This window comes from Bemisia tabaci, chromosome 10, assembly GCF_918797505.1.
Source record: "Bemisia tabaci chromosome 10, PGI_BMITA_v3".
In the NCBI taxonomy this organism is placed as follows: domain Eukaryota; kingdom Metazoa; phylum Arthropoda; class Insecta; order Hemiptera; family Aleyrodidae; genus Bemisia; species Bemisia tabaci.
The window spans coordinates 34295267-34308660 of NC_092802.1; the positions used below are offsets into that span (position 1 = coordinate 34295267).

The 13394-nt window shown below is 42.1% G+C and overlaps 1 protein-coding gene across 1 annotated transcript; it reads left to right on the forward strand.

The window, feature by feature from the left end:
- Positions 1 to 2665: 2665 nt before the first annotated feature.
- LOC109037565 (uncharacterized) lies at positions 2666 to 13174 on the forward strand. Its single transcript, XM_019052304.2, has 2 exons — positions 2666 to 2937; positions 8512 to 13174. Exon 2 carries the CDS (start codon positions 8953 to 8955, stop codon positions 9838 to 9840), a length of 888 nt encoding a protein of 295 aa, XP_018907849.2. The 5' UTR covers positions 2666 to 2937; positions 8512 to 8952; the 3' UTR covers positions 9841 to 13174.
- The last annotated feature ends 220 nt before the right edge of the window (positions 13175 to 13394 follow it).

Consider the following 13394-nt stretch of genomic DNA (forward strand, 5'->3'; position numbering starts at 1 on the left):
AATTGTGAACTCAAAGAGAAAACATGTAGCCGTCTACGGCGTGAAAAAAAAAGACTTGAAACGTCGTCTCCCATTTTCCCCAAAAATATGTATGCATACAACTGAAGGCATTATCACTTTCCTCTCTCAACTTATATCCGGCTGTAACGATAAACAATGGGACGCGTTCGCTACGGCGCCTTGATACAACTATACAACCTCGACGGATGTCCGTATTGCGTTCAAAAAATTGAAGGCGTTTTGACTCCCTGCTCGCACTACCTGTAGTTGATTCGATCGACACAAGCGTTGGTCGGCGGTGACGGGGACTTGATGCAACTATGCTATTGAATCCGAAAAATCATGGAGAATTTAAGTTTTATGTTAAATCTGTCGAAATTCAAAAAATTCAAAATTCGAAAATCCGAAATGACTGAAGTGGCTTAAAATGCTATCTTGGCTCCTGGTCGATGGATTTTTCCGAAATTCGGTGTCATAAGGTATTTTTCGACGGGATTCTCGAACTTTTAGTCCATTTTTTAAAATTCTCAAATCGAAGATGGCGGACGTGGGCTAAAATGCTATCTCGGTTTCTGTTTGTTCGAGTCTTGTGAAACGCGGTATCATATGTTGTTTTTCAACGGGAAACTCGAATTTTTAGTCAATTTTTTAAAATTCTCAACTCCAAGTTGTTGGATGTGGCCTAAAATTCTATCTCGGTTTCTGTGCGTTATAGAGCTTTGTGAACCGCGGGAGCAGGGGTACTTTTCGATGGGAAACTCAAATTTTTAGTCAAGTTTTAAAAATTCTCAAATCCAAGATGGCGGACGTAGCCTTAAATGCTATGTCGGCTCCTGCTCGATGAATTTTTCTGAAACTTGGTGTCTAAGGGTATTTTTCGACGGGAAATTCGAATTTTTGGTCAATTTTTGAAAGTTCTCAATTCCTAAATTGCGGACGTGGCCTTATATGCTATCTCGGTTTTCTGTTCGTTCGAGTTCGGTGAAACTCGGTATCGCGTGGTATTTTTCGACGGAATACTCAAATTTCTAGTCAAATTTCCAAAATTCGTAAACCCAAGATGGCGGCCGTGGCCTAAAATGTTATCTCGGCTCCTGTCGGTTTTTGTGAAACTTAGTAATAGGGGAAATCATTCCAGTCAAATCTTCAAAATTTGAAAATCATGATGGCTAAAAACCAGAGCATTGTATGGCGGGATAACCCGCCAAAAAACTAAATACAACTTGTAACTAAAATAAACTTGTGCGCCGCGCCGCAGCGTGCCATATACTTGCCCACAATTGGTCAGGGCGTTAAAACATAGGCAATTTGATATCAAATTCGAAACTAGCGATTCCCAACAACATCAGTTACAAAACTTTCGTGATCTTTCAGTCATTATCGGACTTATTTCTTCCTAGTTTTGAGTTTGGACCTTAGAGTGCGCCGCGAGCGGCAGCGTTCATGAAATTCTCCCCTGTGCTCAATCGCTCGCTCGTGCATGTATGTCCACATTTGAATTTCCCGGGACTTGTACAGCCGCGCTCGTGCTTATTTCAAAACTTACCCAGCAGAGAGCGTCGAGGCGAAGTTCACCGCGCAAAGTTCATCCTGGATGGTATGCATTCCGCGTTACGCTGTTTTCATATGATCACGTCATACCATTGTTGCCGCTCTACGCATGATTAATACGATTTCATGACTCATGTTTCCTTCTTGATGGGACTGTGGAAATTAAAAGGTATTTTTCTTCAAGATTTCAGGATAGTCTCAAATCTTTCATAATACCACAGCTTCTTAATCCTTAGCGAATTCTGATCAACGCACATGTTTTGTTCACGGTGACATACGAAGGGGGGCCTGCCCCCCATCCCCTAGAATTGCAAATAGTAGCATCTTCCCCCCCCCCCCACAAATTCTGGGCGGCGGGAAAAGGTCTTCCTCGAGGATGATTATCGCTCTTAATGCGGAGTCCAAACTGAAAACACCGGTTTCATTCACTCAGTATTTTCCAGAATTTTCAGCATGGAGGCCTTGAAATGCGTCCCTCTAGAGTTACAATTTCAAAAAATTTCTGGACTCATGCAGTGCAACAATTCGAAAGTAATCTTTGCTTAAAGTGAAAAAATAAACGTAATTTTTCGGCAGAAATCAATGGAAAATCTGCGTCATGGAGGCCTCAAAATGCGTCCGAAACAGAGTTAAAATTTCAACAATTTCCCGGGGGAGGCCCTCGTACCCTCTCTGGACTGAGAGGTACTCCATATCCCCCAGACCCCCCGTATAAACATTTGATTTCATTAGTTTTAATTTTTTTTAAATTAAGTATTAAAATATGTAATTATATTCAAAATGTAAATTTAATCCCTATACTTTTAAGTTTTTTTAAAATTAAAAATTATCAATTCCATTTTGTTATACTTGTCATTTTAATTTAACTTACTTTAATACTTATCTTTTAAAGCTTTTTTTTCAAAGCTAGCAAAATGATCTAGGCACGCCTACGTGTGTGCGTGGCTTTAAGAAATAATTTTGTGTACTAGTTGGCAACAAAGTGCGGGGCATTCACCGCTCCCTTGCTGTCAAGTTTACCTACATTTTTACCGGCTACAGCGCGGAGCCCCTTGCTAAAATGTTCCACTTCACCAGATACATAACAATGCAACTATGCAGCTGTCTTCTCATCGCCCCACGTACGCCGGCCGGCACGTCTATCGTTCGTTATTGTGAGTTGTGCTCGCTGCGGGAGATCACTTCATTTCAGTAGACGCGTTCGGCTATTTTATCATAGAAAACCATCGCGTTCGGCTATTTTTTCACAGAGAATCATCGCATTCTCTTTAAATTAAACGGAATTTTCAACATTAAGTGTCAGTGTGTTGTCGCAGAAAATTCTGATATTGCCTCTCGGCGCTTCCAATAATCATAAATTGTTTCAGTTCGAGTCCAGACCAGTGGGTGAGTCTCCTGATTCTCGACGCACTAATAATCTATCCGAGTATTCTCTTACTCGGCATCCTTTTGATAAAAGTGACATATCTCTCCTATTTTTTTGCTATACATGAAACTTCCTAGATCCTAGACAAGCATGCATGATGAAATCTCGGCGGTGAATGTTGTCAACGACGAGACGTCGATATTTCTCAAATTAGAAAAAAAACACGTAAAAAAATATGTTAAAAATAATTAAAAATATGAAAACAAAATAGGTATAAGTAAACAAAATTAAATACAAGAAGAAACGACAGGATGCAACGGGCTTTATATTGAAGAGTCCCACCAGGTACTCCTAATATCCGGGATGGAAGTTAATCTTTATTTCGTGTGCTTCGAGAAATAATGCTGGTCAGACAAAAATAAGAAGTAGGAATTCTAATGCAGCTGTCGAAAAAATAAAACAAAAACTAGGGGAGCGAGAAACTGAAAATGTAAATGTAACGACATACCTAATAAAAAATGCAATAACCTAGTGATGCAATGCGCGACAACAACAGTGTCTCGATCTTGGTCAGTGTTGTGCAATACTTACGTACCGCCGCGCCAGAACGATAAGTTTTCAATTGGAGAGTCCCCAAAAAAATCGATCGAAGTAAAATCTATGGGAGAAAATATGACGTAAACGTCTAATTCCTGATGTCGATTTCAATTTTTATGGAGGAAAGTATGAATGTTTTCTGCCACTTATTGTCACGTGCTATTAGAGATCGCCCGTCTCATAGATTTCAAGGTTGGCCATTCTGGTATGACGCATGGGAATCCCCGCTGGAATCCCCTCCTCGTGGTTGCCAAGTTGTTATTTTAATAGCATATATATGCTCCTCGAAGCGAAGGGCTGATTGCTAAAATTGATAGACATAAAGCTATAGACAAAAAAAGACAAAAGGGATAAGGAGGGATCCTATTGGTGAGAGAGAGTGGTTGGACACAGAGATCCGATAGTTAGTCCACGTTTTTCTCCCTAAGTCTATGAGAACCACCCACATTGACCAATAGGATCGCTCCACACTGCTTATGTTTTTTTTGTCGATCGCTTTGTCTATCAATTTCAACAATCAGACCGCAAGGGCGGGCATGAAATACGAAACCTTAAAAGTCGGATTTTTTTTTACTATCTTCCTCCGACATGTCGACATACTAAGTTAAAAACAACACCCAAGTAGCATTTTTCGACGGAAAATCGCGATATTTTGAGATTAAGTTGCGATTTTTTGGCGATACAATCGCTGGAATCATGAATATTTCGATTATCCTTGGTTTATCGTAATTTCATCTCTATTAAATCGCGTTCGATAAAATCGAAATTTTATTTCAATCCATCGCGATTTTTTGTTAGGTAATGTTTCAGTAAATTGCGGTCGATAAACCCTGGTAAAAATTGGCAGTAGAATCTGTGTTCCAAAATACCATAGACCTACCGCCGGCTGTAAGATTTCCAATAGCTTCTATAGCCGGCTACACAATTTCTTATAGCCTTTTATAGCCGATGGCGATTAAGCAACAGCCAGGCGATAAAGTGTATGCTAAACGTTACTAATTACGGATGCTAGGACTTAGTGAGTTTTTGGACTACTGCTCTCTTTTTGGGCCGTAGTATCTTGATTTATTTTGCGAGGAAAGCTCCGTATTTTTGATGGATGCCTGCCATTCCTAATATATTAGAGCGCCTTCAGTTTCGTATGATACTGTGCAATACCTCTGGTGTGAAATAGTTGCTTCAAGCGCCGTGGCACGCTGCGGTGCGGCAGGCGGGCAGCCAGCGCGAAACGCGCATTGGCGCCTACAAACCTAACAGGGATACTTCACGCGTTGCGCAATGCGTGAAGTATCCCTGTTAGGTTTGTAGGCGCCAGTGCGTCGCCGCTCCGCTTTGTGTTAGGCTCTAATATTTAATCTGGCGGAGTCAGCGTTATTCAACTCATGATTTTGAAATGTTTGCACATCCTGTATGGATTATTCTCGTTTTAATTGATGAAAAAAAAATATGTATTAAAGGAAAATATAACGTGTGTTTTGTGAAATATTAAGGTGGTTCCGTATCAAACTTAATGATTTCCAAAGCACACGAATTTCTACACAATTTCTTATAGCCTTTTATAATCGATGGCGAAAAAGCAACAGCCAGGCGATAAAGTGTAAAGCCCGGCGATAGGAACTATAGCCCGGCTGCTTAATTTTTTATCGCTTCGTATAGCCCGGCCGTATGATTTTCTCCGCATTCTACAGCCAGCTATATGATTTTCTGTAGCCTTCTTTAGCCGGCTATAAGAATTCCTATGGTATTTTGAAACGCAGCTCCTATCGCCAATTTTTACCAAGGAAATCGCGATTTCATCGCTTTATGTGATGAAATCGCAATTTATGGCAATTTTTTATCAGATAATATTGTTATAAATCGACGACAATCAATCGCGATACATTCTCCGATCAATTCACAACTTATCGCTATCACTGGTACTTGACGTCCATCTAAAGTACACCTTCAATTTTGCTGCATAGCCAACAAACATGCAAATAGTTATCCATTCGGTAGACGCATATTGGCGGAGTAAGTCGGTAATCACAAACCGAACTCGTTTGCGTGTCTAAAAATTTCCGCCTCTGTTATTTTTTTAAACGAGAACAAATTAACATCATTCCTTGAAGTTTATGCAGAATTTTCTTCGTACGGTGAAGAAAAATCACGGCAGTTTTAAAGAATTGCCGTTGAGTAGTTTCCCTGGTAAAAATGGGCAAGTGTTAGGTCAGTGAATTTTCCCACTGAGGTCAGTGCAATTTGCTCTGAGGTCAGTTCAGTTTTCTCTGACGTAAGTGTTAAAGCACTTACCCAAGAAGTCAGCACTGAGGTAAGAGGCACTGACGTCGGGAGAAAGACTTACCTAAGTGCAGAGATGTCTCTGAGGTAAGCGGGACTGAGGTCAGGACTTGGTTCAGAGGGTAAGTCTCTGACATCAATCTTAATCGAACCGCACTCACTCCCAAAAAGTAGAGATGGCTCCCCCTTCCCCCACCCTATTTCATTTTCGTGGGGGAATATTTCCTCGGGACACGGGGACCACAAACTTTATCTTTCAGAGAGGCATATTTTGTAGAAGGTGGGATTTTCTAAGAGGGAAGGAAAACTAGTTTAAGTAGCCACACTCTTGAATAATTTGTTTTACCCTCTTCGTTTAAGATGGCACTTAAATAATTAAAACACAACAAAAAATGAGATCGATAAAAATATTATCACCGCTAAAATATGTATTTAGATATATTTATTTAAGCATTATTATTTTTTTATAAAAAAAAATAGTTTTAAATTTGGTTTTAATTTTTTTCAGTTTTAACTGTTTTTAAAATGTTTCAGTCTCAATTTTTTTTAAAATTTTCCTACTTTATTTTCAATTCTTTTCTAACTTTTTTACTCCTTTACTTTCAATTTTTGTATCTGCTAATTTATATTTTTTGTATAATTTCAACTTTCATTATTTTTTTTGCATCATTAGCTTTAATTTTGAATTTTAGTGCGATCCATTTTTTTTTCAAAGAAACGTAACTTACAAAACTTCATTTACATGTTGATTGATTAAAAAAGAATAATAGAAAAATTAAGTATCGGATTCACATTCAAAGACAAAATCATCATTTGCTGGCAAAATTACCCCAATGGGGGCCCTGAAATGGTAAAATTACGCCCCTAACACGTACACGCGCAGGTAGTGTAGTGGTTCAATCGCTAGGACGATCACCGAAGTTAAGTTACGTCGGGCGTAGTTAGTACTTAGATTGGAGACCGCATGGGAACGAGCGATGTCCCCTGAAGATTGTGATACTTGCTTGGGATTGAAAACTCACAGCAGCCCTCCCTGATCGTCAAATAGTGACTTAACGTACCTGGCAGATCGGTAATTAACGAAATTTTTGCCTGTACAGTATTTCTGGGAGTTTCCACTCCGCTTACGTCTGAGACACTTAGGTCAGTGCCACTTACATCAGAGGCACTTGCCTTTGGAACAGACCTAACACTGAGGTAGCAGATCAGCGCCCGGCAGCACTGACATCAGTGCTTAGGTCTGTTCCAAAGGCAAGTGCTACTGATCTGAGCACTTGCCATTTTTACCAGGGTTTTCTTTTAAAAATAAAGTATGACAGGAAGTCTGCGACGTCACAAACCGAGTCTCGTATGTACCTAATTGCCGACTTACACCGTCGATATATCCCGCTCGATAGAATTCTTTTGGTGTCTCTAGCGAAGTTCTTCGATCGAGCTGATATGAAGCTGGTCCCCATAGACATGAAAATGACCCGCTGAGTCCGATTTTCAGGTTTTAAATGCTCCATGAGTACATCGGAACTCACAACGGGCGAATGAGAAAGGATTCTCCAAAACACTAAAAAAACACTCGTCTCTCGGCTTAGGAGGCTCCGCAAATTCTTGGAACCCAGCGCGATTGATTGTAGAATCAATACGCCTCTTGTGGGCACAATCAGGGGGAACTTGTAATTTTTGGGGTCATGAGCTCATGAAAAAACCCATGTTAATTTTTGGTTTTTGTTGTCCGGAACACAATTATTGAATCAAGACGCTAGAGTCAAAATTGGTGATCGATATCGTAGTCTCTAGTTGCATAGTACTGTTTTCGTTTGTAGATGGAACGATGTGTGCGCTAAACGCCTTCATCTATTGTATAGGCAACATGGGCAGCCTCGGGCCACGAATAGTTGCATCAAGGCGCTTGAGTCAGAAAGGTGATTGATATCATAGCAAATTTTAGCATCTGATTACCTACATAAGGCTGTTTTCGTCCTTGGGTGGAACGCTGAAAGAGCAAGAAAAGGCAAAAGGCCCTCAATTTTTGTGTAGGAAACATATTCGATGGTGAAACTGCTGAAACGCTTATCTCGGTTTGCGATGTTGCAGAATTCCTTTCGTATTTCACTTTTCACATGGAAAACTTCTAAACGTCCTTCCTTCAAAAATTCGGTGATTTTTCTGCTCTGCGTGCAGAATATTCGGCGAAAATGTCAAGCCGTGGTAGTGGTTTGGTTTTCTTATGAAAAAGAAAATAGGAGTGGAGATTTTGAAAAACCATAATCGAGACACGTATTTTTGCAGTTTCACCTTCGATGCAGTTCTGGAACTAAAATAAAGCGCTAGAATCAAAGTGATGCCTAATATTGTAGCCTCTGATGGCATATTTTTGTTGCTTTTTTCTCGGGTGTAACGCTAGAAGCTTAAGAAAAGGAGAAAAGCCTCCATTTTGGCATAGGCAACTTGCACTGCTCCGGAACACGAATAGTTGCATGACGGTGCTGCACAGTCAAAGTAGTCATTCCTATTGTAGCTTCCGGTTGCGCAATGCTGTTTATATTTCTTCGTGAGAGGAACTATGTAAAAGCTCGAAAAAGCGAGCCCCCTACAAATCTCTGATATGTATAGCAGAAAGAAAAGAATCATTTTCCATTCTTTTCGATTTTCATTTTGCAATTTTCAATTTTGTAATTTTCATCCTGGACTTTCGACTGACATGTACCCTCCTTTGGTTGTTGCAGCAATGAAGCTGCTCGGACCCCCGGAGATCGCCGAAGCAATCGCGAACCACACCCCCAGCCATGACGAACCCCTCGACGACCCCTCGCATTATTCGCACGCGCACCACGCAGTGCCGGAGGCACAAGCCACCACCCCACAAAAGATCCTAACGAAAACGAATCCCCAACATACGCCAACACCGGCGACCCTTGCGTGGACTTCTTCTTCCACGTCGTGCCCAAAACCCCAGTCGAGGAAGTCCTATCCCTCCTGGCTACATCCTGGAGAAGCGAGCCCCTCACAACCCTCAAGCTCATCTGCAACCTGCGCGACATCCGCGGCAAGGGCAAATCCGACAAGACCAACTTCCACATCGCTTTGCTCTGGCTGTACAAGCACCACCCGGAAACCTCCTCCGGAACCTGCCCAAAGCCGCCGCGCACTTCGGCTGCATCAAAGACATGCCGGAGCTCCTCCGACGTGTCGTCTCCGGCGACGTGACGTTCCCAACCCCGCGCAAGACGTCCCAGAAGTCGCGCGCCGAAAGACGACTCCAAGAAGCCGTCACCGCCGTCGTCACGTACGAGAAGGACGAACGTTATCGGAGATTATACGACGTCATAGCCGAGTACTTCGCTATCACACTTGCTGCGGACCTCAAGGCACTGGAGACAGAGCGGAAACGTCTCACTCTCGCAGCGAAGTGGTGTCCGTCCCCTGACGCTTCCTACGACCTGACTACGTGCCTGTGCGAAGGGATCGCCAAAAGGATGTTCCCGGCGGAGGAGCTGGGCAACGGAGACGGAATCGATGACGTTCAACACGCCTACCGCGCGCGAGACGCTCTTCGCAAACGCGTGCTTGTGCCGTTGCGTAGCGCTCTCCAGATCCCCGAGATCTACATCAGCGCGAGACGTTGGAACGACCTCCCCTACGAGCGAGTCCCCTCGGTAGCCATGAAGACCTACAAGGAGCTCTTCCTGAAGCGCGACGTGGAACGCTTCAAAGAGTTCCTTGATAAGGTCAGCAAAGGAGAGAAGAAGATCGCGGCCGGAGCCTTGCTCCCGCATGAGATTGTGGTCGCTGTGCGGAAAGCCAGTTTGAATGACGATGCCGAGTCCACGAGAGTGTTGGAACTCCAGTGGGAGCGAATCGTGGCCGACACGCGCAAGGCAGGGACACTCGGCAGAACCCTGGCTGTGTGCGACGTGTCCGGCAGTATGTACTGGTACCCCGATGGACGTCTCCATAGCCTTGGGGATACTCCTCGCCGAGTGCACGTCGCCCCCGTGGAGAGGAAAACTCTTGACGTTCCATTCCAACCCCTCGTTCCACGTCGTCAAAGGTGACAACCTGAGGGAGAAGATCTACAGCTTGGCGTGTATGCCGTGGGGCATGAACACCAACTTCCAGCGGGTGTTCGATTGTATCCTGAACGTGGCCGCCATGCTCGATCTCGGACCGGAACAAATGCCGGAAACGCTCTTCGTGTTCAGTGATATGGAGTTCGATGCGGCTTCGGAGATCCCTTGGGAGACGGATTACGAAGCCATCGTGCGGAAGTTCGCGGAGCGTGGGTTCGAGAAGAGTGCCGCAGATAGTGTTCTGGAACCTGCGGTCGTCCAAGGCCACCCCGGTGCCCTCGAAGCAACCGGGGGTCGCTCTGGTGTCCGGGTTCTCCAAGAACCTGTTCAAACTCTTCGTCGGAGGACAAACCACCAAGGTAACGCCGCGCTCTGTCATGGAGTCGGCGATCGAGGGACCCGAGTATGAAGATCTCATCGTGGTCGATTAGATATCTCGTGCATCGGCCATGCTTGGATCCCAAGTGGCACAGATGGATTGCATTTTGCAAAAAGGAACCACTAGCATTGCAATGTTGCTGAGATTGTGCAACTTCTTTTGTCTTGGAGGAAAAACCCGATTATCCATTCATAGTTTCCATTTTACTCCCTAAAAACTGTAAATTTAAGACAAAAATTACCATCTCGATTTCATAGTTTTTCACGATTTCCGCAATTTTATTGCAAAAGATGAAGTCGCACAATCTTAGCATCATTGCAATGCTAGTGGTTCCTTTTTGCAAAATGCAATCCAGATAGCAGACATGCAACCTTAAAAACCGAAGGGTGAAATTCGGGGTATGACTCACTCTGGAGTCTATACAAAGCCCAAAGAACTCGAGCGATTAGAATGCGAAGTGAAATTCGCTCCATAATACTGCCGTGCTAAGGAAGAACGCCGTAAGAACATTCGAGAGTTGCCAAATTTCCTTCGATCAAATGTTTATTTGTAAGGAAGGTAAAAATGTTCTTCCCCCTGGTAAAAATTGGCAGTAGAATCTGTGTTCCAAAATACCATAGACCTATGGCCGGCTGTAAGATTTCCAATAGCTTCTATAGCCGGCTACACAATTTCTTATAGCCTTTTATAATATAGCCGATGGCGATTAAGCAACTCACAGCCAGGCGATAAAGTGTATGCTAAACGTCACTAATTACGGATGCTAGGACTTAGTGAGTTTTTGGACCACTGCTCTCTTTTTGGGCCGTAGTATCTTGATTTATTTTGCGAGGAAAGCTCCGTACTTTTGATGGATGCCTGTCATTCCTAATATATTAGAGCGCCTTCAGTTTAGTATGATACTGTGCAATACCTCTGGTGTGAAATAGTTGCTTCAAGCGCCGTGGCACGCTGTGGTGCGGCAGGCGGGCAGCCAGCGCAGAACGCGCATTGGCGCCTACAAACCTAACAGGGATACTTCACGCGTTGCGCAATGCGTGAAGTATCCCTGTTAGGTTTGTAGGCGCCAGTGCGTCGCCGCTCCGCTTTGTGTTAGGTTCTAATATTTAATCTGGCGGAGTCAGCGTTATTCAACTCATGATTTTGAAATGTTTGCACATCCTGTATGGATTATTCTCGTTTTAATTGATGAAAAAAAATATGTATTAACGGCAAATACAACGTGTGTTTTGTGAAAATTAAGGTGGTTCCGTATCAAACTTAATGATTTCCAAAGCACACGAATTTCTACACAATTTCTTATAGCCTTTTATAATCGATGGCGAAAAAGCAACAGCCAGGCGATAAAGTGTAAAGCCCGGCGATAGGAACTATAGCCCGGCTGCATAATTTTTTATCGTTTCGTATAGCCCGGCCGTATGATTTTCTCCGCATTCTACAGCCGGCTATATGATTTTCTGTAGCCGTCTTTAGCCGGCTATAAGAATTCCTATGGTATTTTGAAACGCAGCTCTTATCGCCAATTTTTACCAGGGCCTCGAAATTTTCAGGAACTTTAGCCGAACTTGCAAGCTAAAGTATCTGAAAAAATAGAGGAAAAATATTCATAAGTTTAGAGGGAAATCCACATTTTATCAAAGGAAATTCGGCAATGTACGAAGGTTCATACGGCGTTTTTCCTTAGCACGGGAGAATAGCGCACGGCACTACCTAAAAAGGGTAGATTCCCCTCCGTAAAAGTGTGAGTTATTCTGATATTACTCCGTACTCATATCACTCGTGTTCTTTAGGCGCTATGTATAGACTCTGGCACCGAATTTCACCCCAAAATGTTTAGCATTGTGGTAAAATTAATGCTACTGCATCGGAGTGTTGTGTATGTTGCCTATCTAGGTATTGCTTGATGGAACACCGAGTGTGATTTGTACTGCAATAAAATTGAAATTAGTTCCATATTGTTGATCATCGACTGTCTATCTCTCGAACTGGATATCATTTTGTCGATGGTTTAAAATCGGTATTTAGTGGCCAACGGATGTAAAAACACAGCAAATTCATGGTAAACAAATTTCAATTTTATTTCAATATTTTTCATTGCTTTGTGCTACTTGTGGAGTCATTGATTGAGGCTGAATTTTACAAATCTTGATGGTGTCAATTCTACACTTGAGGAGAGCTAAACTGTATTACTTATGACGTCTCTGCATCCATAGAAATTATTCTTATGGACGAGAAAGCACACTCCAAGGTTCTGCTTCCCTCGAGTTGTAATAATTCTAGATAAAGAACTTTTGTCCTTCTTAGCTCCGAAAGTCATGGTGACACATTCATGGCTTGTTTTCTATCGTATACTACTGTGATATATTTAGTGTTCATTTTTTGCATTTTGTTATTTATTCATGATATGTACCTACTTAGTTTTAGACCTTTTTCACGACGTGAATCTAGTTTTACCCATTGTTTGATGAGATTAGTAGTACAGGATGTAGATATAGTCATTGGTCCTATACATCAGGTTTATCTCTTGGATCAACAAACTTTAGAGATAAAAAAAAAACACAAGCAAACAAGCAAACTAAGTAATAAGGTGAATCGTTTGCGACAGTCTGAATAAAAACTCTTTCAATTGAATAATATTGCTAAAATTTGTTCCAAGTTCTATTAGGAACTCAAACCTCAATAGTATGTACTACAAAATACTTGTAGGTACCTTCAGGTAGGAGTTTTCAGGCTAGAAAACGAAAAAAATATTAAAAGCATGAACTCAAGAGATAAAATACAAAACTGAAATAAAACAAAACTGAAAGTTCCTAAATCGATTTACTCATTATCGAAAGTCAAAAATGTCTGTGCTTAAAAGGTATGTAATTTATTTTTGTTCTACATATTTGTAAATAAATTGTTGTGCCTTTTGCTTGAAGGTTTCTCAAGCTCACAAAACGACTGCTCTTCTCCTTCTTTTCCTTTTCATTTCTTCAACCTGTAGTGCCCTTTGAAATGCTGCTATTTGAACATTTACACACTATTTGCAAAATAATTATTCTTTGCACACACAGATCAATTTTTGGTGAGAGAAAAATTTTCATGGCAGATGAGTACAGGAGTACACCTGAGTTTTAACTAGCAAATACTTTAACGGTAAAAAAAAACCCCAAATCAT